The 24,467-nt window shown below is 46.1% G+C and overlaps 1 protein-coding gene across 3 annotated transcripts in view; it reads left to right on the top strand.

Moving 5' to 3' along the window:
- LOC310834750 (stimulated by retinoic acid gene 6 protein-like) overlaps positions 1-21,593 on the top strand; it is a 54,037-nt gene extending 32,444 nt beyond the window's left edge. The window contains exons 8-18 of one of the 3 annotated variants that reach the window (XM_083718974.1): positions 2,066-2,136; positions 5,194-5,305; positions 7,632-7,788; positions 8,952-9,027; positions 10,441-10,534; positions 11,543-11,591; positions 11,698-11,815; positions 13,181-13,300; positions 15,472-15,635; positions 16,037-16,189; positions 20,190-21,593. In XM_083718974.1, the coding sequence (XP_083575100.1) occupies positions 2,066-2,136; positions 5,194-5,305; positions 7,632-7,788; positions 8,952-9,027; positions 10,441-10,534; positions 11,543-11,591; positions 11,698-11,815; positions 13,181-13,300; positions 15,472-15,635; positions 16,037-16,189; positions 20,190-20,389 (1,314 nt within the window). In that variant the 3' untranslated portion in view covers positions 20,390-21,593. The remainder of the gene's footprint in view (positions 1-2,065; positions 2,137-5,193; positions 5,306-7,631; positions 7,789-8,951; positions 9,028-10,440; positions 10,535-11,542; positions 11,592-11,697; positions 11,816-13,180; positions 13,301-15,471; positions 15,636-16,036; positions 16,190-20,189) is intronic. The other 2 variants (XM_083718975.1, XM_083718976.1) reach the window with 2 other exon arrangements.
- Positions 21,594-24,467: the final 2,874 nt, after the last annotated feature.

Raw genomic sequence — 24,467 nt, 5'->3', positions numbered from 1 at the left:
CAAAAATGCTCATCCAATAACATCATAATAATACAGCCGTGCCTTGGAAGTCGAATGGAATCCATTCCTGAAGTCTGTTTGACTTCCAAAAGGTTTGAAAACCAAAGCACGGCTTCCGATTGGCTGCAGGAAGGTCCTGCAGCCAATCGGAAACCACGGAAGCAAAACAGTGTTCAAAAACCGGAATTGTCACTTCCGGGTTTTGATCATTCAGGACCCAAAACGTTCGAGAACTAGGCTATTCAACTTCCAAGGTATGACTGTAATGACAAATCCTAGCTCCACCCCAATAGATGAGCATCATCATGGAGGCCAGCTTAGTCCCCAAAGGCCTGAGTGAATAAAAAGATCTTAGCTTAGCAATGGATAATGATGGTCGCAGGCATGCTTCCTTGTAGAGAACATTCCTCAGATGGGGTGCCTTGGTCCTTGTGTCACAACCCTCTGCACCTCCCTCCAATGAAGCACACAGAGAATGGCCTCTGATGAAGATTACTGTGTTGGACCCATCTGGACTGTTTTTTAGGAGCAAAACTGTAACGTTCCAAATATTTTGGGAAGACTTGTCAGTCAGCTCTTGAAATCCTCTGTCACCAACCCAACCTCTCCAGTCGTAAAGCCCTCTGTGGTCTCTTAGTTCTCCACAGACTTCCTAATTACACGGCAAACTAAAACGGCTGTTGACAAACCACCATTTTGTAGCTATCGCTTACAAAGAGGTGGATCCATTTGTTGCTTCCTTGTTTGCAAAGTGTGGAATCCTGATGAATCCTCATTTGGCTGGCTTTTGCTTCTTTTGGGCCAGATTCTTGGGCTCTGAGCAAGAAAACACCCGAGGCATATTGCAGTGCCTGCTCTGTTCCTGCACAACAAGCCGGGGTGGGATGTGCCCTATGTGCTTGCCCTGTGGACATAGGATGTCCTCACATAGTTTGGCCCCCCCCGCAAAGTAAACACAGATTAACACATCAAATAAATAGGCTTAAACATTCCTATGTATGTATTACAAGTATGGAGACCATTGGTGGGGTGTAGGTGGGTTCCCACGAGGCAAGACGTAATGATAACAGCAAGAACCTTTATTGAACTAACAGAACTGGACAACAGGGGCAAAGCAACTGCTTATACAGTGGTACCTCTGGTTACGAACTTAATTCGTTCCGGAGGTCCGTTCTTAACCTGAAACCATTCTTAACCTGAGGTACCACTTTAGCTAATGGGGTGTTATGTAGTGAAGTTTCACCCTGGGCCAGCAGGGGGATACTGTGTATAGTTTTCACTCAGGTCTGTAGATAGTTTTCCCTCAGGTCCGCGTCAGTTATTTTAGGCGGGAACTCTGGGCTGTTGTTGTTACAATGTTGAAAGCCGGCTGCCTATAAAAGCAGGCCGGCTGAGCTGTTTGCAGTCAGTTCTATTCCAGCTTACGAAATAAAGAGCTATTTGGAGAAATCGCTGGTCGTCAGCTATGTCAACCCACAACTTAACACGGGGCCTCCTGCTTCCACCGCACCGCCAGCATGCGATTTCTGTTCTCAACCTGAGGTAAACTTCTTAACCCGAGGTACTACTTCTGGGTTAATGGAGTCTGTAACCTGAAGTGTTTGTAACCCAAGGTGTTTGTAACCCGAGGTACCACTGTATACATTTCTGAAGGTTTGGGCCACTCCCACCGTGATTGGCTGTCTAAACTTACAAGCTGCGTCAGAGTTTAAGGGCCAATGGCAGAGGCCCAAATCCTGAAATGTTCTGTGATTGGATATCGTGCATCGAATCAGAACACAGGAGCTCAGAATCCTTAGTCCACACTCAAGCTCAGGCAAACAAAGACCACTGAATACATAACAATTGGTATTGCTAAATTACAATACCCATAAGCCCCAGCGAACATGGCCACTGGCTAAGGATGGTGGCTAAGGATTAGCAACATTTGGTGGGCCAGAGCTCTGGCACACCTGCTGTATTGGATTCAGCCCAAGAATAGCACATCTGTAATTACAGAATCCCGCAACTCTTAAATGAAATTCTTGGAATCATACATAACTCTTTCCTTCTGCTTCCTACCCAGGAGGAGACTTCTTTTGTGGAAACGCATCAGATACTGTATGTCCAGCAATTGCTGAGGAAACCGCTACCGGAGTGAGGAATCGTTCTGTTTTGGGGTCATTTCCCCTTTTGAACTAAAGAAAAATGTTCATGCCAGACTTGATGATAATCCCCATCTGAGCAAACTCTCTCTCCAGCTGGGAGGAGTGATCAAACTCCTTCAAAAATTAAGAAGTTGAGTGAAGGAGCTGCCATGGCTTTTCAATAACGGGCCAGTTCCACATGCTCTGAAGAAGCAATGCAGGAAAAGCTTGGGAGAAACAAGCTCAAACCTATTGTTTCCCCGTGCCACTCTCACTGTCCGTCATTCTCAGATTTATGTTTGCTGACTTACGGCTACCCTTATATCTGCCACCTACCATATTTTTCGCCCCATAGGGCGCACTGGCCCATAGGGCGCACCTAGTTTTTTGGGGGGGAAATAAAGAAAAAAAAAATATTTCCCCCCCAGGCGTGGGGCTGGGGCGGGGGAAGCCCGAGCTTCCCCCAACCCCAGCCCTAGAACAGGCTGCTATCCGCAAGCCCAAACCCTGGGGCGTGCTGAGCTCAGCGCGCCCCAGGCTTCTGGGTGCAGGCGAAGTTGCGCAGCTCTCCCATGGCTTGCGGATAGCTTCCTGAAGCCTGGAGAGCAAGAGGGGTCAGTGCGCACCGACCCCTCTCACTCTCCAGGCTTCAGCGAAAGCCTGCATTCGTCCCATAGGACGCACACACATTTCCCCTTCATTTTTGGAGGGGAAAAAGTGCGTCCTATAGGGCGAAAAATACGGTACCTATACAGGAGACACCAGTAAGGCCCAGATCACACCCTGAAAAAATATATGGATGAGAGTCTTCCTCTGGGCATTTGAACTTTTGCCAAGTGTCAGGGACTGGACAGAGGAGGAATGGTGGAGACTGCCTCCCCATCTTGACCCTTCCAGGGAGGAGGGAGAGGAAGACAGTTCAGAATTACAACAGGGGTTTGAGGGAAGTTACAGCTCAGAAGCAGATGAGGGGGAAAGTTGGGAAATAATGGGACAGGAGGAGGAGGAGGAGGAAGAGCAAAGAGCTCAAAAGCAGAGGACACATAGCAGCACGTATAGAAGTGACCAATGAAGAGGTGGGAGAGACAGGGGGTGGAGAGTCACTCGGGACAATGCCATTATTCAAGAGGCTGGGTTCTATAGCCTCTCTCTGTAAATATTGAATAAAAAGAGGACGGTAAGAAACTGTGCTGATCCCGTGGGTTACCCGAGATGCGAGGTCCAAGTCCGGTCCGTGGTCAAAGGTGCAATGTGGAGGCAGTCCGTAGTAGGTGAAGCTGGGTGCAGGGCAGGGAGTCGGGTGAAGTCAGGAACAGGCATGCAAGCAGGGAGCCCGGGCGGGGCGGGAGCTCAGGCAGGAAAGCAGGACAGGGTTCAGGCAGGAACTAGCAACCAACAATGTTGCTCCCGCAACCTGGGACTGGGGCTGGCTGGCTTTTATCTGCCCCGAGGCATAGGGCGGCCCCGATCCTCTGGTGCCTCGCCTCTCCTGGCTTGGAGGCGAGCCCTCCTCCTGCGAGAACTTAGTTCCCTCTGCCTCTCTGCCCTGAGCCTCTGCAGCTCAGGAGAGGCTGGAGGGTTACCGGACCCAGAGGCAACCTCAGCTTCCTCTGATGGGGCTGAGAGTGGAGCACCTGCAGGCAATGGGTCCTCCATCACCTCAGGGGTCAGAGCAGCTTCAGCTGATGCCTGCACCTGAGGATCCAGCACAGGTGAGGACCCTTCAGGTTCATGCCCCAGCCCTGGCTCAGCTGGTTCTGGAGGCGGGGAACCCTGTGCAGGCTGGGATTCCTCAGGTTCAGCATCCGAGTCTGAATCCCAGGCCATCACACCAACATTCCCTTGTCTTTGTACATTCCTGGCAACCAGCCGGGAGTTGCTGAGTAAGCCTCCTGACACCAAGAGAGGAAAGGGACTCCCACTAGCAGTCAGAACATTCTGCAAGGCAGAGGAGGCTGATCATCCTTTTGCCTTTCCTAAGTCATCACTCATTTCATACAATACAGTGGTGCCTCGCAAGAGGAAATTAATCCGTTCCGTGAGGCTCTTCATCTAGCGGTTTTTTCGTCTTGCGAAGCAAGCCCATTGACAGCTTAGCGGATTAGCGCTATTAGCGGTTTAGAGGCTTTTAGCGGATCCGCTGATAAGCAGCTTAGCGGCTTAGGAAAAGGGGGGGAAAGGGGGGAAAAAACTGCGGGAACTCGCAAGATTTTTTTGTCTTGCGAAGCAAGCCCATAGGGAAATTTGTTTTGCGAAGCGCCTCCAAAACGGAAAACCCTTTCGTCTAGTGGGTTTTCCGTTATGCGAGGCGTTCGTCTTGCGGGGCACCACTGTATATATTCAGTAAGGATTTGTCAGCAGGGTGGCTGTGTGCCTCTGGCCTCTTGCAGTGATCATGTACCAGACAGAGAGAGGGGTTTGGGGAGTAAAGCAACAATACTTCAAATACATTATGCAAACCGGGGCTGGGGGTGGCGATAGACAACAAGGAAAGCCTCTTTCCCCTCACTGAGGAGTGTCCTTTTAGTAACTGCTTGTTGGTAAAGTACACTGCTACCTGCTTCCATATCAGTATGAGCTAGCATGCATGTTTTCTTCTTGGCTCCATGGAAAACAAATACAGTGGTCCCTCGGTTTTCGAACGTAATCCATTCCGGAATACTGTTCGACTTCCAAAATGTTCGAAAACCAAAGCTGCTACTTCTGGAAGCATTTACTTCTGGAAAACTCAATACGGAAGCCGCGTGGCACATCCGAAAAGCGTTCGAAAACTGAAGCAGTTACTTCCGGGTTTTCGGTGTTTGAAAACCGAAACGTTTGACTTCTGAGACGTTCGAAAACCGAGGTACCACTGTACGTACAACCATTTTGTTTGCCGTGAGTAATAAACCACACATTTCCCTTACTCTTCCCACCAACAGTCTTGCCAGACTACTGATTTCTGCAGTAAGTTTACCAAATTCCAACAAGCAGCAGTGTTGTTGTCAGGGTGTGTGTGTGTGTGTGTGTGTGTGTGCTCACCTCTGCTCCTCCTCACTGGCCACACCTGCATTTTGTGTACTAACAGGCCAACTCAGAAATCCTGGATTAGGAGGAAGATGTATCAATGGGACCCTTACTTTCGATTCCCAAGCAGAATGATTGCCACTACTGTCCTTCTCTTTGTCTCCCTCTATACAGTAAGTAAAGGAGCTGCATGACCTCATTCCCTGAGCTGGCAAAGCGTAGCTGCTTCTGTTAAATTCTTCAGTAGCTGTGCTAGAGCCTAGACTCCATGTGTTGGAGACCAGATTAAATTATGAATGTCTGCAGGGCCGGATTTAGGTTTGATGAGGCCCTAAGCTACTGAAGGTAATGGGGCCCTTTATATGTCCAGCTGTCTTTTGTCTACAACAAATTGTCACTGTTTTTTGTGCTGAATATATGCTATATGGTAATTTATGGACCTAATAGGTATCTAAAGCCATTTGCACACAAAAAAATAGGAGCCTACAGAGCCTACACAGCACAAAACACTGTTGCTGTATGTAGGTTTTATTTTATTTGGCTTTTTAAATCTTATATTCTGGAAATGTGCATCCAGGTTTTTTTCCCTTTAAATTTTTGAGGCCCTAATCTATAGTTTGTTTAAGGGGGAGCAGGTGGCACTGTGGGTTAAACCACAGAGTCTAGGACTTGCCGATCAGAAGGTCAGTGGTTCAAATCCCCGTGATGGGGTAAGCTCCCATTGCTCAGTCCCTGCTCCTGCCAACCTAGCAGTTCGAAAGCATGTCAAACTGCAAGTAGATAAATAGTTTCTGTGCACTGCTCTGGTTCGCCAGAAGGGGCTTAGTCATGCTGGCCACCAGATTAAATTATGAATGTCTGCAGGGCAGACCACAGAGTCTAGGACTTGCCGATCAGAAGGTTGGCGGTTCGAATTCCCGCCACGGAGTGAGCTCCCGTTGCTCGGTCCCTGCTCCTGCCAACCTAGCAGTTTGAAAGCATGTCAAAGTGCAAGTAGATAAATAGGTACCACTGCGGCGGGAAGGTAAACGGCGTTTCCGTGCGCTGCTCTGGTTTCGCCAGAAGCGGCTTAGTCATGCTGGCCACATGACCTGGAAGCTGTACGCCGGCTCTCTCGGCCAATAAAGAGAAATGAACGCCGCAACCCCAGAGTCAGCCACGACTGGACCTAATGGTCCGGGGTCCTTTTAAGCTATAGCTTGTTTAGCTTATACATAAATCTGGCACTGAAACTACGGGTGGTAGTGTGGATGTGCCTGGTGCCAGTCTTTTTTAAAAAATAAAGTTGATTGGCATAAACACATAAAGAATACAATAAAAATGATGGCTATTGTGAATAAAAATAAAAGTGAAAGTAGAAAAATTAAAACTTAATTAATTAAAAATTAAAAAAGAGTCAGAGATGGGCTAATCCCCCCCTCAAGAAACTACTGAAAAGACACTGCTGTATTCAATTGTTGTGTATGAGAAGAAAAGTAAAAGGTAAAGGGACCCCTGACCATTAGGTCCAGTCGCGGACGACTCTGGGGTTGCGCGCTCATCTCGCTTTATTGGCCGAGGGAGCTGGCGTACAGCTTCTGGGTCATTGTTTTAATAGTTCCTTTTCCTTTCCTTCTCAAGTCAGTTGAGAAACATTAAATCACAGTCCTAGGCTGGATCTAGACACATCAAAAAATGTTTCAGGAAAACGTGTTGTAAAGCTCATAATGGAAAATCACTTTGCTGGAGGATGCCATCTGGTGTCAGTGTTATAACACATTTAAAACACCTTTCCCCCCTATTTTCTTTACTAATGTAGCTGAGTCCCTAGTGACATTAATTGTACAAGTTAAAGACCACCCTATATCTTCCTTTATATCATTCAGCAGAGAGACATAATGATTTCTGAATAGTTTCTTGGTCCTTTGTCATTTCTAGGTACCTTGGAAGTTGAACGGAATCCGTTCTGGCAGTCCATTTGACTTCCAAAACGTTCAGGAACCAAAACATGGCTTCTGATTGGCTGCAGGAAGTTCCTGCAGCCAATCGGAAGCTGCGGAATCCCTGTCGGATGTTTGGCTTCCAAAGAATGTTCACAAACCAGAACACTCACTTCCGGGGTTGCGGCGTTCAGGAGCCAAAACGTACAACTCACAAGGCGTTCCAGATGCAAGTTATGACTGTATATTAATAACTACCAGTAGTTACAGTGGTGCCTCGGGTTACAGATGCTTCAGGTTACAGACGCTTCAGGTTACAGACTCCGCTAACCCAGAAATAGTACCTCGGGTTAAGAACTTTGCTTCAGGATTAGAACAGAAATCGTGCAGCAGTGGCAGCAGGAGGCCCCATTAGCTAAAGTGGTACCTCAGGTTAAGAACAGTTTCAGGTTAAGAATGGACCTCCAGAACGAATTAAGTTCTTAACCTGAGGTACAACTGTATAATATGTTGTTTTATCCTATCATTTTTCTTTTGAGATAGCCACTGTTTTTGTCTTCATCTTCTGTGTATCCTCCAGTTTGTTGTAGGTGAATTTATTGTATCCAAGATTTTTCTCGACATGCTAAAAAATCTTAAAATATTGCTAGACCAGTGGCTTCAGTCTTCTCTTGGCAAATTAGAGGAAATCATGGCCATTTCCAAGTATTTTGGAGAATTCAATACCGTTGCAGAAGGTAGGGGGAAAGTTTTGCATCTTAAATCTAACTATTGTATTATTTGGAGGAGGACCTGCTGGGGCTAGATGGACAAGAGGGTATTATATGAATCAGAATAATCTTTATTTGCATCTAGCCATAACAACCACTAGCCATAACAACAAAACAAAACAAAACAAAACAAAACAAAACAAAACAAAACAAAACAAAACAAAACAAAACAAAACAAAACAAAACAAAACAAAACAAAAAACGTACTGAAGATAGAGGTGAAAACTTAACTATACAAAATACCGTATTTTTCGCTCTATAAGGCGCACCAGACCACAAGACGCACCTAGTTTTTGGAGGAGAAAAGCAAGAAAAAATATATTCTGAATCTCAGAAGCCAGAATAGCAAGAGGGATTGCTGCGCAGCGAAAGCAGCAATCCCTCTTGCTGTTCTGGCTTCTGAGATAGCTGCACAGCCTGCATTCGCTCCATAAGTCGCACACACATTTCCCCTTACTTTTTAGGAGGGAAAAAGTGAGTCTTATAGAGCAAAAAATACGGTACATTTTGGAGGTTTCAATCAATAACCAAATAATAGATCTTATTCTAATTGACCCTGCTAAAAACCTTGCAGTTTTTGCTGTCGCCTGATCATCTTGATAAAAGAAAGGTCACAGTAGCAATGGTTGAGCGAGCTAGCATGGACAGTAGTAGAGGGGTAGTAACCTCAGCCATGATTTGGCTCATGGGTCTGAGTTTCTCATCTCTGCTCATGAGCATCGTGGTGCTCTGCTCTGAGAGGGCTGTTCCATGTTCAGAAGTTCAGGTTTCTTCTCTGAATGTTGACAAACCCTAGCATGGCCAGATCTCAATGTAAATTTTTTTCATGTGGTGTATCCATTTTAAGTTTTGCCCTTCCAAATCTACCCAGAGCAATTCACAAGGGAAGAACCAAGCAGAGTTTTAAAGCAAGGATACATGTTTATCCCTATACGATTAAAAGGCAGATGTTGTAGCACATCAGAGTTTCAGTACAGTACAGATGTTTAGAAGATCAGTGATAAGCACATGTTTTGCATTGTTTGTTTTTAAACTGAAAGTGCTTCTGGCATGGCTAAGTCAGTTCATATTTTCCATTGTGTTCAAAGACAGAATATTGTATGGATTGTGTCTTTTTGCTTATTTCACAGGTGTTTGGATTTGCACAACTGCTACTTCCTCTGTCATGAGTGTTGCTTACGTACTGTTAATGTTAGCCTGCTACAGGTATGGATAAGCTGTGGATATCCTAGGGCAAAAATAATACTGGCAATTGCCTTATCAGGATTTGGGAACGTCCACTGGGCTTGCCCACTTGCACAGACATTCCCTCTTCCCTTTCAGGTTTGATGATAACTGTGGTTAGCATGGTTTTCATATGGGCATTTTCGCCGGCGACAAACCACAGTTGACAGTGTGGGGTAATAGTGAGCTTGCTATACTGTGGTCTGGGCAAACTGTGGTTAACGAAAATGCCAATGGAGACATAATACTAACTGAAGTCATCTGTGGCACTGCTGGATCAGCTCTCAGTGAAACTGGGTGTTTTCTGCAACCCTGTGGGCCAAGACCCTTGCTAGATCCACAAATGGAGAATGCTTTTTCATGTGGTCTTCCCGTGAAACTGCTCCCTGACAAAGCAGCAGTAATAATAATAATAATAATAATAATAATAATAATAATAATAATAATTTATTTATACCCTGCCCATCTGGCTGGGTTTCCCCAGCCACTCTGGGCGCCTCCCAATCAAGTGTTAAAAATAGCAAGACAAGTGTTTAAAAAAGCAAGACTTCGTGGTACAGTCATACCTTGGGATGAATATGCTTCAGCTTAAATATTTTTGGGTTACGCTCCGCTCAGGTTTCGCTGCTCGCGCATGTGCTCAAAATCATGTCACGTGCATGCGCGCAAGCGGGGAAACGCGACCCGTGCACACGCAGACGCGCAGTCACATCTTACGTTCGCTTCAGGATGCGAACGGGGCTCTGGAACGGGTCACGTTCGCATCCAGATGTACCACTGTACTGTCATAAACTGATGAAGTTGGAGGGAAACTGTGGAAGGTTTCTATATGCAACAATAAATAACTTTTTTTAAGGTGAACTTAAACTGATTACTCCTGGGGAGTGTGCAACTGAGCTTCTCTTGTGGTGGTGGCGTAGATGCCAACTCCCTGGGGTCCTAAGTGCCCGAGCACCCACAAAATTGCCCATGAAGGGGCTAGGCACCCACAAATTTTGGTGCCAGCGGCATGCACGCTGCATGGCACCCTTGGCCCCGGGCACCCACGGTTGCGGGGGCAAGTTGGCACTTCTGGCTGGTGGTGGCAACACACAAATTTCCTTCTTCTGTGTGATAGATTCTTAGGGAAGAAGTAGCCAATGTGGTGCTTACAGATGCCGTGGGACTACAATTCCCATCAGTCTAAACCAGCATGTCCAATGGTCAGGGATGATGGGTATTGTAGTCTAGCAATATCAGGAGGGCACCACGCTGCTCCTGATTTTAGGTATCTGGCTACTGATGCTAAAATTGGGCATGCTGGCTGGGGATGATGGGACCTGCCTTTCAAAAGATCCAGATGTCACCTACTAGAGCAATGTCTCCAAACATTTTAAAAAACTCTTTCCTCACTAGAAAACACATAAAGCTGCTGCGGGCAGGCAAGAAGAGCTACTTTCTGACGGAATCGGAATCGGAATCGGAAACTGTGCCATCTACTCAATGTGTGGTGAGTTTTTACTCCTAGCCTCTTATTTTCACCCCTATATAGGAGTTTTCATTGCTATATCTGAAGGAGCATCTCCACCCCCATTATTCAGCCTGGACACTGAGGTCCAGCTCCGAGGGCCTTTTGGCGGTTCCCTCACTGTGAGAAGTGAGGTTTCAGGGAACCAGGCAGAGGGCCTTTTCAGTGGTGGTGCCCACCCTGTGGAATGCCCTCCCATCAGATGTCAAGGAAATAAACTACAGTGGTGCCCCGCGAAACGAACGACTCGCAAGACGGAAAATCCGCTAGACGAAACGGTTTTCCGTTTTGGAGGCGCTTCGCAAAACAAATTTCCCTATGGGGTTGCTTCGCAAGACGAAAAAATCTTGCGTCCCCCCGCGGGTTTTTTCCGCTTTTTCCGCCCTTTTCTTAAGCCGCTAAGCCGCTTATCAGCTATTCCGCTGATAAGCCGCTTAACAGCTGATCGCTGGAAGCCGCTTGACAGCTGTAGCGCTAATCCGCTAAGCTGTCAATGGGCTTGCTTCGCAAGACGAAAAAACCGCTAGACGAAGAGAATCGCGGAACGAATTTTTTCGTCTAGTGAGGCACCACTGTATATGACTTTTAGTAGACATCTGAAGGCAGCTTTGTATTGGGAAATTTTTAATGTTTGATGTTTTACAATTTTAATGTGCTGTAAGCTGCCCAGAGTGGCTGGGGAAACCTAGCCAGATATGCGAGGTATAAATATAATAATAATAATAATAATAATAATAATAATAATAATAATAATAAAACCCCTTAAAAATCCCAGCATGGATGTGGTGGACCTGGACACTCTTTCAGTCAAAAGTGGAGGTGGAGACGCTCCTTCAGGTATAGGGCTTTAAAGATCAGCACCAACACTTGGAACTGTGCTCAGAAACACAATTTATATATTTATATTATTTATATTTTTTGCTTCCAAATTGTGTTTGTGGCATGCCTGCATAAACGAACCGTCCTTTCCTTTTGTCTTTACATCAACAGCTAGCACTGGGAAGATTCACCGCTTACCAAATCGCATACATAATATGGGGTATGTGATAACTTGTCTCTCGGGCCTTTGGCATAAGTTCATAGGGGGCTGGTGTTACCATCCCTCTCCCCCGATTCCACGTTGACAACTTTTATCTTCCATCCAGGTTACCTGATCATGCATCTGATGCAGTTTGTAGCTGGGATGATTCTTGTGTATGTGATTATTTTGCCCATGGTACATGGTGAATGGGCCAAACTTCTGGACAAGTGGGGAACTGTGATGTAAGTGACAGTTTTCAGAAGAATAGCTTTCTTTTCTTAAAAATAATAACGGCTTTTTATAATTTGTAAACGAAAAAAAAGAAAAAGGCTAACTTCTTTTGTTAATGATTACTTTATAGTATATATTACAGTCATACCTCGGAAGTCAAATGCCTTGTGAGTCGAATGTTTTGGCGCCTGAATGCCTCAAACTCGGAAGTGAGTGTTCTGGTTTGCAAATGTTCTTTGTAACCTGAACGTCTGACTTGGGTTCCGTGGGTTCCTGCAGCCAATCAGAAGCCGCAATTTGGTTTTCGAATGTTTTGGAAGTCGAACGGACTTCCAGAACATATTCCGTTCGACTTCTGAGGTACGATTGTATTTTATATAAAGCGCTTGAAGGTTTTAACAGCTAAGCACTGTATAGATTCCACTAAACAAATAAAGATATTTTTTTTAATTCACTGATGAGGGATTGAGGATTGGAGTGATTGTTCTGTGGCATAGGAGCCAGTTCCTAGGGTCTGAGGTCCCTTTGCTCCCCTCCCATAAAATATTTGAGGGAGTTGGGTCCCCCAAAGTTGATGGGCATGTGTTGTGTCTTGTGATCAATTGGGGGGGCATGCAGCAAACCCACTGAAGTTAATGGGCATGCTTATCTTAGGTCAGGCAGGTCCAAAGTCCATCTCAGGGGCCTAATCCAGCCTGCTGGTCAGTTAAATCCGCCCCCTGTGGCAGTTTACTTCCAGGGGTAAAATCCTAAAAAAAACCTCAGCAACTTCAATCCAAAAAAAAAAGGTCAACAACCCTGGCTCTTTGGTTCTCCCTCACAGCCTTTCACTTCATCAGATCTGGCCCTCTTTGAAAAAAGTTTGTACACCACTATCTTAGGTTCATTCATTTCAAGTAGGGAGCTGGTGGGGCTGTGGTCTAAACCACTGAGCCTCTTGGCCTTGCCAATCAGAAGGTCAGCAGTTCGAATCCTCATGATGGAGTGAGCTCCCGTTGCTCTGTCCCAGCTCCTGCCAACCTAGCAGTTCTAAAGCATGCCAGTGCAAGTAGATAAATAGGTACTGCTGTGGTGGGAAGGTAAATGGTGTTTCTGTACGCTCTGGTTTTCATCACGGTGTCCCGTTGTGCCAGAAGCAGTTTAGTCATGCTGGCCACAAGACCTGGAAAGCTATCTGTGGACAAACGCTGGCTCCCTTGGCCTGAAAAGCAACCCCAGAGTCGCCTTTGACTGGACTTAACTGTCCAGGGGGGTCCTTTTACATTCATTTCAGCTGGTCTGAGTAGAACTTACCTGAAAACAACTCTTTATCTCCACTTCCTTGCAGTGGTTATAATATTCTTAAAATAGTTTCATCTTCCTTTTCTGCCTCACAGTCTTTCCTTTGTCCTCGTCATGCTTTTGAGGAGGCTGGAGTTGTTTGCAGGCTCTCGAGTCTTTCTTCAGCCGAAGATTTCACCAAAAGACGATCAGAGACCTCTGGCACTTGACAACAGGTTGGTATCAGGGAGTGAGACTATTCCTGGACTTCAGTTCCTTGAATAAAGGTATTCCATTAGGGCACCTAGGAAAATCACGCAAGATGGGAAGATGGGAAGTCTCCCTCAGAAGGTTGTGGACTTTCCTTCCTTGGAGGGTTTTAATCAGAGATTGGATGGTCATCATGTGTAATGGTGATAAGGGGTTGCTCGTGCGTAAGTTACCGCCACTGCTGGGCCCGGTTGCCTGGTTTAACCTGTCCTGGCTGACAGCCCTTCACTCCGTGGCTGTTCAGTCGCTAGCAGAATCCGCCAGTGGGTGTTTTTTGAACCTCTTCCAGCAAAGAAGTCTCCTCCTACTCTCCCTGCGCGGAAGTCTTCTGCGCAGGGAGGGAGTGGGCAGAGGAGTGCCCGTGCTCTCCTCACTGTTTTCGGGTGAAGAGTCTTGGAGACCCCTCTCCGAATTCCCCATCTGCCCCCCTTCTCTACTGGTGTTGCGCTGATTCCCTTCCCCAGCCGATGAGCTCCCTCTCTCCTTGCTGGCCCCCTCTCTAGCATCGCTTGGGAGCCTTGCCTCCACCTCTGACTCTGATGTCAGTTCCCTGACATCATGGATGCTTTTTTTTTTTTTTTGAGATTCCTGCATTGCAGGGGGTTGGACTAGATGACTCCTGGGTCCATTCTTCCAACTCTACAATTCTATGATTGTATGAGCTATCCCTGCAGCATGTTATATTTATAAAAAGGCCACCACTGATTATCTGTTTCTTCATTCGTTTTTTTTTAATGGTGATGAGACTCTTGCTTTCTCCCTTCCCGCAATCTGAAATGTTCCCTCTGCCACAAGATTCTTCTGAACATGTCGATCAGCTCCAAGTTGCAAATCCTTCGAGTCCCTAAACAAACCTTTTATGACACCGACAGTCCATAGTCTTTTTCAGAACCAGAATTTACCTTTAAACCTGTGTTGCAAAATGGCGCCCACCTTTAATTTTTAAAATCGTATATGACTTTCTGTCTCCTCCCTGTCGTCAGATTTCTTGTCTCTGCTTGTCTTTTCATATTCTGGTCTGCCTATATTCCTTATTAAAAACCAATAAACCAGGCATAATGAACTTAGTGCTCTTCAGATACCGTTGTACTACAATTCCCATCATCTCTGACCATTGACTATGCTGACTGAGGCTGATGGGAGTTGCTAGTCCAATAATGTCTACTTTGACTCCCCCTGCTGCAAACACAGGGAACGACAATGGCGCTGCTTGTGTAATTCAAGTCAAAGTGCTACCCTCTTGTATTCCAAGAGAGGTGATTAATGGGGTGAAATCACTTATGTCTATTTCCCATCATTTACATGCATTTGTATATCTGTATTTTCTTGGAAGCAACAAGCTCTTTCTAACACCTTCTTGAGGTCCAGGGTCAATGCAGTAAAGCTTTTTCAACCATTCAACAAGTATAGTTAGCGCAAATTGAACAACTTTAATCATATAGTGTGAAGAGATTCAGAACTTACAGGGTTAAGAAGTTCTGAGTGACGTCTCACATTCCTGAGGCGTGGCTAGGGTTTCACAGAGGGGAGTGTTTTCTCTGTGTGTCTGTTCTGTTCTTCCGTGCTTCTCACGGTGAAGGAGCAAAATGAGCGCTCTGTCGCCGGGTGATATATGAGTTGTTTATCTACACGATTAAAGACTGAAAGATATACGCACTAACGCCTGAGTGTGTTTGATTCGGTACACACACGCACAGCGACAGTTTCTGCGCTGCGAAAGCTCTGCTACAAGTAGCTGACGGAGGACGGAGAGCAGAGAGGCGCAAGGAAGTGTGCTGGGCTCCAATCCAAAAGCTACGCCAATAGCCACAGGTTATGGAGACGTCACTCAGAACTTCTTAACCCTGTAAGTTCTGAATCTCTTCACACTATATGATTAAAGTTGTTCAATTTGCGCTATATATGACCTCTATTTCCTTAAGCTACGCGCAGGAACAATCACTAAGCATTTCTGAATATTGTAGCAAACTCAGTGCAACTGCATCTGCCTTCAAATTCAGGCTTGGAGAATATTTATGCTTTGGTCTGAGCTATGTTTGCTGTAGTTCGAAAGCAAATACACCTGGTCCTGTCTCCAGTTTTTTTATGTGGGGGGTGACTGTGGAACTGTTCAGCTGAGACATCTCTTCCTTTTCAGGAAAGCCTTTGTAAACTTCAGCTACTTTTTATTCTTCCACTCGGTGGTGGTGGGTATCTTTTCCTGCCTCATGAGAGTGTTACGCAGCACTGTCCTGGGAGCCTTCCTGATTGGACGATTGGACAGGCCAGTGATGCCAAAGGGCTTTGAAGGCTGTGATAAAGGTAAGCACCCCGAGAGAGGGATGCTCTGTATGCTGGGAAGTTCTCAAAACATGGAACTTGGAACATGGAAGTTCTCACCCTGGGCCAGCAGGGGGATACTGTAGATAGTTATGCAAATAAGGGATCGAAAGTGACGTTCAGTGATTGGATAGTTTTAGAAAATTGTTACAGTTACGTTGTACTGGAGCTCTATATAAGCAGGCTGACTGAACCCTTCAGTTCTGTTCTGTTCTGGCCTCTGGATAAGCAAGAGCTGTTTGAAGAATTGCTGTGTCGTCTGATATGTTCACCCACAACTTAACAGAACTGATCTACATTTCCAATGCATCGTGGCTTCATTCTTGTGGGGATGGAAGGGTGAGTTTGGCATTAACAGGTGAATGGTGTTTATTTCACTGTAGCACACAAGTCTTGGGTTGCAATGCTCCTGATCGACCACTACCACTCGAACCCCATCCTTGTCTGCTTCTGCCACATCCTGGATACCAAAATCAGACAGAGGCAATGGCAAAAAGTCAATGGACCCACCGAAAACACGGACATGCGGGAAATAGGTAAACTATCAGAAATGCTGGGAGTCAGTTTAACAAAGTTTATATGTTTGTGTGTCTCTAGCTGTTTGTTTGTTTGTTTGTTTGTTTGTTATACTGCCCTTCACCCAAGGATGACAGGGCAGTTTACAGTACAGTCAAACCTCGGTTTCTGAACGCCTCTGTTATTGTACGTTTCGGCTTCCGAATGCCAAAAACCCGGAAGTAAATGCTCCGGTTTTTGAATGATTTTCGGAAGCTGAATGTGCTACATGGCTTCCATTTTGAGTTTCCCCATTATACTGAGGTGTCAGGGAACTGACATCGGAGCCAGGAGTGGAGGCAGGGCTCCCAAGCGATGCCGGAGAAGGGCCCAGCAGGGAGAGAGGGAACTCATCAACTGGGGAAGGAAATCAGCGTAACACCAGGGATAAAGGGGGGCGGATGGGGGAATCGGAGAGAGGGCTCCAGGACTCTTCGCTGGAGACCAGCGGGGAGAGCACAGGTCCTCCGCTACCCACACCCACCCTGCGCAGAAGACTTCCGCGCAGGGAAAGTAGGCATAGACTTGGCGTCAAAGAACTTCTTTGCTGGAAGAAGTTCAAGAAACGCCTACTGACGGATTCTGCTAGTGACTGAACAGCCACGAAGTGAAGGGCTGTCCAGCCAGAAAAGGTTTAACCAGGCTACCTAGCCAGGATTGGCGGCAACTTACACACGAGCAACCCCATATAACCATTACATGAGGCTTCCGCTTTCAGTTTTCGGTTGTAAACATTTCGGAAGTCGAGCAGCCTTCCAGGGCAGATTACATTCTAAAACCAAGCTTTGACTGTATTAAAAATATGTAACATAGTAACAAGCAAAACAATAACACACACACACACACACACACACACACACACACACACTCCATAGTTTAAAAGGGCATTGATTAATTAGCCAAAGGCCTGGGAGATGAGAATGCTTTTGCCTGACACCTAAAGATATGTTTCGCAAATTGTAACTCTGCAGTTGTGAGGATGGCTCCAAATATCGCTGCCACCAAGGAACTGAAAAAACGTACACATTAAAAACTGTCTGTCCTGGATGTTTTCTAATTCTTAAAAACCCAAGCCCTTCTTCCCAAGAACAGGAAGTTCAGAAACTCAAAATTTGTTCTGGGCTAGCACAGGCCAATGGGACACGGGTGGCGCTGTGGGTTAAACCACAGAGCCTAGGACTTGCTGATCAGAAGATTGGCGGTTCGAATCCCCGCAATGGGGTGAGCTCCCGTTGCTCGGCCCCTGCTCCTGCCAACCTAGCAGTTCGAAAGCACATCAAAGTGCAAGTAGATAAATAGGTAGCGCTCCGGCAGGAAGGTAAACAGCATTTCCGTGCATTGCTCTGGTTTGCCAGAAGCAGCTTAGTCATGCTGGCCACATGATCCGGAAGCTGTACGCCGGCTCCCTTGTACAATAAAGCGAGATGAGCGCCGCAACCCCAGAGTCGGCCATGACTGGACCCAATGGTCAGGGGTCCCTTTACCTTTACCTAGCAAGGGACAAACAAAAAAGACATGTGCCCCACTTATTCTTAGGATTGCCAACGTTTTCATCAGCCCACTGCTCCTGGGCCTTGTAACAGCAGTTGGATGTGAGGACATTATCAGCGTCTGTGCCATGAAAAGCTTCCGCTACTGATTTCTGCTGAGCCGGCCAGTCCCACCCCCCCACCCCCCGGCCAGTTGGCAACACTACATATTCTTTGAAAACTCCATTCACTCACAGCAGCACTGGTCACATTCCATTCTAGGGTTTTGTTTTGTTTTGAAAGTCTCTGCTATCCCAGCTGTACAATTCGCTCTCCAAACATTGAATGTTATAAGTACTGTATGTGATTGAGTTTGACAGGTTGGCTAGTTGGTCCAACCAGGGCCAACCCATCCATGAGGCAGCGGATCCCAATTATTCTTCCCTTGTTCCTGATGTAGATCTCCACTCACCCCTTCTTCCCAGATGGGGAGGGAGGTACCATTTTGTGGTTTGCTTCAGGAGCTGGCCCTAGGTCCAACCTACCTGACACCAATTTCAATTGTCTTTTCTGGTTGTAATGAAGGGCCATTAACATGTTGTTCTCTATATGATCCCAAAAACTCTTTGAGGCATTTTCTCCTCCCTTAAGGGGGGGGGGAGGTTTTTACACCAACCAGAAGGCTTTTTCTTGTTGCTTAGATGTTACAGTGAAAATAGGCCACTCTCAGGAATATCTGGCAGAGATAAAGAGCAAGGTTGAATGGATGTTATTGTAACCCCAGAGGGAGGGAGGCTGGAATAGGAGGAAGGAGGGGCTGGAAATAAAGCTAAATTCTATACCATTTCCCGTAAATCACGTGTTTTCTGGGAAATCAAATGATCATCCGTCCCAGAGGGTATAAAAAAGGCTGGCAAGCCCAGAGAAGGGGGGGGGGGCAGGCAATGAGCATTAGCTTGTCTGTACCATTTTTGTCATGGCAAAATAAATACCGTATTTTTCGCTCTATAACACACTCCAGACCATAACACGGACTTAGTTTTTAGAGGAGGAAAACAAGAAAAGAATATTCTAAACAAAATATTGGATATATGATTTTTGTGGTTCATGCTGTGGCCGCAGACATGTGATCTGACAGTGAGTTTGGAGTAGCCCAATGCAAAAATCCTGAGGATCCATGTGGATCCATGCTTTGTAACCACAGAGGAGGGAAGGAAGGGGAACCATGGATCCTCTGCTCACGACTGCAGCAGATCCCCCCCGCCACCTGCAGGCATTCGCTCCATAACACGCACAGACATTTCCCCTTACTTTCTAGGAGGAAACAAGTGAGTGTTATGGTGCAAAAAATACGGTAATTATTTTACAGCGGTCAATTGACTCTTTGAAAGCGACTTCTGAGTGCTCCAAGGGAAAGGAACAAAAGGAAAGGTCTTTCAGTACAGTCATTAGTCTGCCCCAGGGTGGGTTACGACAATTAGAAGCCTAATTTTTAAAAAGGATTAACATTCAAGAGAATAGGGTTGGTCCCAAGGTATGTATTTCAGGTATCAAAAGGCCAGGGTAAAGAGGTTCGTTTTAAGCCTCTGATGAGAGTGGCTTAAAGAAAGTGCCAGACACACATCTGTGGGAAGGGAATTCTACAACTTTGGGGCTGCTACAGTGAATGCCTACTCCAGGGCTGCCATCCCATAAACAGCTGAGAGTGATGGAACCACCAGGAGGGTCCCCTCCGCTGATTTTGACCTCCATGATGTTCTGGAGGGAAGGAAGTGGTCTTGCAGATATTTGGGGCCTAAGTTACTTTGAGCTTTAAACACTAACATGAGCACCTAGAGTTGTACCTACAGCTGCAAAGCTACAGGGAACCAGGCAGAGGGCCTTCTTGGTAGTGGCGCCCGCCCTGTGGAACGCCCTCCCATCAGATGTCAAAGTGATAAACAACTACCTGACATTCAGAAGACATCTTTTTTTAAAAAATAATATTTATTCAAAATTTTAAAGGATACAAAAAGAAACAAGAGAAAAAAAATATAAAAAAGACAGAAAAAATACAATCATTTAAAAAACAAAAAAACCCCAAATCGAACCTTTACATAGCTTACTTCCTTTACTTATTTCCTTGACCTCCTCATACCTCCCATTTTTGTATTCTAATTCAAATTGTTATTTCAGCAAATCCTTCCAACCTTGTTTTTATCTTAATAATTTGTTTTAATATACTGTAATTTTACGTTCTCTCTTTCATCAATTCATTTTTACTTAATCCTTTATGTCATTTCTGCCAAAACCACATAATTTTCATTCAGAAGACATCTTAAGGCAGCCCTGTTCAGGGAAGTTTTTAATGTGTGACATTTTAGTGTATTTTTGGTCTCTGTGGAAGCCGCCCAGAGTGGCTGGGGAAACCCAGCCAGATGGGCGGGGTACAAATAATAATGGAAGCCTTATAAATAAGGTATAGAGGTTGTGGTGCATGCATGTTGCTGATGTTTGAAAATTTAATTGTCAGTCTTGTTTTTAGCTCCCAGGGTATCAGGCAGAGCCAGGAAAAGATGGCTGTTGCTTTACACGCTTTTGAACAACCCCAGTCTCCTGCAATTCCAGAAGCGAAGACTAGGAACTAATCCAGTGGATTTTCCACAGCCCTGTGCTGTCCCTCCAGGCGATCATTCTACAGACCAATTGGTGCGTTGGGATCAGCATGTTTAATATGTGGACTCTACGTGGACGGTAGAGATGCCGTTCCTGATGATGCAACGACAAAAGCGGCACAAGTTATACTTGCTGAGAGTTGCATTTATTGACAGCTTGTTCCATAGTGCTTTCTAAAAAGATAACCTGTTGTATTTCCACCACATTATGTGTCATGCCTTCCCTCCACATGAATGTCTGGTTTGCCTGACTGCTGCCTGCTATACACAAGCCATTGTCTCTAGGAAGATTTAGGTAATCTCTTTGAAGACCACACAAGCATGCACTTTTTGTGTGTGCTGTCCCTACAATTATTTGACACTTCTCCCCCTGGCTAGACCCGGGGCTGTGCAAAACTGGTAATGGGCCCAGGCTGGACAGAAAATGTAGGCCCCATTTCAAACTGCTCGTGTCATGCATAAAAGGGTAAAGGGACCCCTGACCATTAGGTCCAGTCGTGACCGACTCTGGGGTTGCGGCGCTCATCTCGCTCTATAGGCCATGGGAGCCGGCGTTTGTCCGCAGACAGCTTCCCGGTCATGTGGCCAGCATGACCAAGCCGCATCTGGCGAACCAGAGCAGCACACGGAAACGCCGTTTACCTTCCTGCCGGAGCGGTACCTATTTATCTACTTGCACTTTGATGTGCTTTCGAACTGCTAGGTTGGCAGGAGCTGGGACCAAGGAACGGGAGCTCACCCCGTTGCGGGGATTTGAACCGCCGACCTTCTGATCAGCAAGTCCTGGGCTCTGTGGTTTAACTCACAGCGCCAACAAGTAACAGAACAGAACAAATACTCAAAGTCGGCCTCCTCAGAATCATAGGCCTGTGCCAATTACTCCCCGCCCCAGCTCCTCGTTCTGTTCTGCCCTGCCCTGACCAGACCAGGGGATCTAGAATGAAAGCACATCTGAGGTTGGAAATCAAAGTAGAGTGAGTGACACTGGTTTAATAACAACAAGTTTTTGTTTTTTTCCATGTTGCCAAATTGGAATCCTGAATTTCTAAACCAGTGACTTGAGCTGGTGTGTGCATGATTCCAAAACTGCTTTCAGATGATTTGTTCTCAAGGTTCCTTCATTAGTTCTACTCGCTGAAAGTTTTCTTTAAAAATGTTTGATGTTTTACTATGTTTTTATATGTGTTGTAAGCTGCCCAGAGTGACTGGGGAAATCCAGCCAGATGTGCTGGGTATAAATAATAAAATTATTATTATTATTATTATTATTATTATTATTATTATTATTATTATTATTGAGCAGCTGCTTCCAAAGCTGGTTGTACTGTACACTTACTGGTGTAGCTGAGCCTACATAACGAAAACCTTGCCTTTTCTTGCTGTGTCTTCCATTGAAATTGATTTTGAGTTCATGTTGCTATGTTTACTGCTGACAGGTGGGAAAATAATTTGGGATGTTCCATTAGGACTATCTTAGTCTGCGTTCTCAACGTTGTTGGACTACAGCTCCCATAGCCCTGACCACCAGCCATTCTGGCTGTGGCTGATGGGAAATGGAGTCCAACAACACCTATAGGGGCAGAGTTTCCCCATCCTTCACACCACATGTATGCACTTTTCCAGTGTTTTATTCTTATGTACGGTAGGGGAACTCGTGGTTCTTCATAAGTTGGTGGACCACAGCCAGTGTCAGATTTATGTACAGGCTAAGTAGGCTGAAGCCTAGGGGGCCTCGCCAGCCCTCCCACACCCAAAATTGCAAACCCAATACTTCATGCGAGGGCAGGGCAACTTGGGCCTCTAAACCTAGGGGGCCTTGCAAACATGTCTGCTTCCCTGTGCTGCTGTTTCCCCTCTCCCAAAATTGTAAACCCAAGACTTCATGCGCAACTTGAATTCTTTTTTTCTTTTTTCTTTGGTAGGGCCCCAGTTCACAGCCAAAGTCTGCAAAATCTTATAGATATAAATAAAATCCATCTAGATTGCCCTGGTGTGGGGCCTCCTTAGGTGCGGCCCGTGGGGCCCAATTTGGCCCAATTGCCTTAAGGTCAGCTCTGATGAGACTGTGCAGGGGTTGGATTGACAAGCCCTGCACCTTCTAGGTCCCTGGTCTCACCATTCAGAGTACAGACTCAAGGACTTGTTATGGAAATAAAGGGGGGGGGGAGCACTTATTGGAAATCAGTTTTGTCACCTCTTCACCCCGCAACCCCAAGACAATGAGCCCATCCACCTTTTATTCACAGTCACATAAGCACTACACTACAGTATGGCCATAAACTTGTACATTCAACTGCTGAAATGTACACCCAATATGTAGCAATGCAGATTTATGAATGAATACTGTGTTTTATCAATGGGCTCTGTATTTTGTGAATTACCTAAGAGCCACCAATAGGAAGCTCTGGAATCTGACAGCTAACCAATTGGGTACTACCAAACAGTGACCCCTATTGCTCAAACAGATAACCAGCAGGGATTGCTTCAGCTCAGCCTTTGCACTGTTGACTGAACATTCCCTGCTGTGCAGATAATGGAGAAAGCTCATAAACTGTATCCTGTAAAGGTGGCGTTTCCCCTTGGCATTAACACTCCGGCACAGTTAGCATTGGTATTTACAGTCTTTATTACATATATACAAGAAACAGCTACAGTTCAGAATTACACGTCTGAACCTGTTGAGTCAGATTTGGGGAGTGGCTTCCTACGATTCTCGCGCCAACAAAGTAGGCGTGGGAATTGTGTGAGACGTCTTTGATCCTCACGTTTCATTTCCCTCCTTGTCTGTGCTGCGGCGGGGTGCGCTCCCGCTGCTCAGTCCCAGCGCCTGCCAACCTAGCAGTTCGAAAGCACCTCCGGGTGCAAGTAGATAAATAGGGACCGCTTACCAGCGGGAAGGTAAACAGCGTTTCCGTGTGCGGCTCTGGCTCGCCAGAGCAGCGATGTCACGCTGGCCACGTGACCCGGAAGTGTCTCCGGACAGCGCTGGCCCCTGGCCTCTTGAGTGAGATGGGCGCACAACCCCAGAGTCTGTCAAGACTGGCCCGTACGGGCAGGGGTACCTTTACCTTTTTACCTTTCCTGAGTCTGAGCTTCCTTCCTGAGCCTCTTGGTGGTTGCAGCATCTCTGAACCCCTGTTCCGCCTCTTCTGTCCATTGCTTCTCCAAATCATCCCTGACATCTCCCTTCTGGCATCCTGGTCAACTCAATTACGCTGGAGTAATCCCTGGTGCACCAGAAGCCCAGAATAGCAGCAAATAAAATCCGCTCATACGTCAGCAACTGATAAGACTTGTCAACCAGTTCTTCCAAAGTCTTCCTAAATTATAAAGCTCCAAAATGCAGGCCAAAAAGAGCAGGTCTGGGAAGAGCGAGCCATACAATGGGCATCCCCATTGAAAAGGCCCTGTTCTGTGTAGCTCCTGCCCTGTCATTTGATAGGGTGCCCACTTGCCCTCCTTCTTGACATGGAATGCTCTCTATTGGAGTCTTCAGGTCCAGTACAAAGACCATAAGAAGGGAGAGCAGGGACTTTGAAGTTCCCAACAGCTGTTAATCAAGCAAGCAAGCACACACACAGGTCACCTTTGTCACAGACAAGACGCCTATGTCCTGGCCAGGCCTGCACCCAACCTTGTTTTTGTACAGTCTTGTCTGTAACCAAAATTATATTATCAACATATACAAGCAGAAAAGTTGTTTTGCTTCATTTGCAAGGAATCGTACAAAACAAAGTGGCACTAATAAATAAAAGTGAGTTATGAGATTCAGGTGAGGGTCAGATGCCTTGTCAATCCCAGCAGGTATAAAGCTGCCCAGGCCTCCGGTTGTTAAGAAGGAAGGGGAAACAGGAGTGTTACACATGTTTCCTGCAGCACATATGTTATTGATAGCCATGATATATGGTAATCGTAAGGACTATGGTTTTGCGGCGCTCATCTCTCTTTCAGGCCGAGGGAGCCGGCGTTTGTCCACAGACAGCTTTCCAGGTCATGTAGCCAGCATGACTAAACCGCTTCTGGCGTAACGGGACACCGTGACGGAAACAAGAGTGCACGGAAACACCGTTTACCTTTCCGCCACAGTGGTACCTATTGATTTATTTGCACTGGCATGCTTTCAAACTGTTAGGTTG

The sequence above is a fragment of the Podarcis gaigeae genome (assembly GCF_964106915.1).
Source record: "Podarcis gaigeae genome assembly, chromosome: 17".
Lineage (NCBI taxonomy): Eukaryota > Metazoa > Chordata > Lepidosauria > Squamata > Lacertidae > Podarcis > Podarcis gaigeae.
The sequence above is the reverse complement of the archived record's forward strand: the minus strand, read 5'-3'. Positions and strand labels throughout refer to the sequence as shown.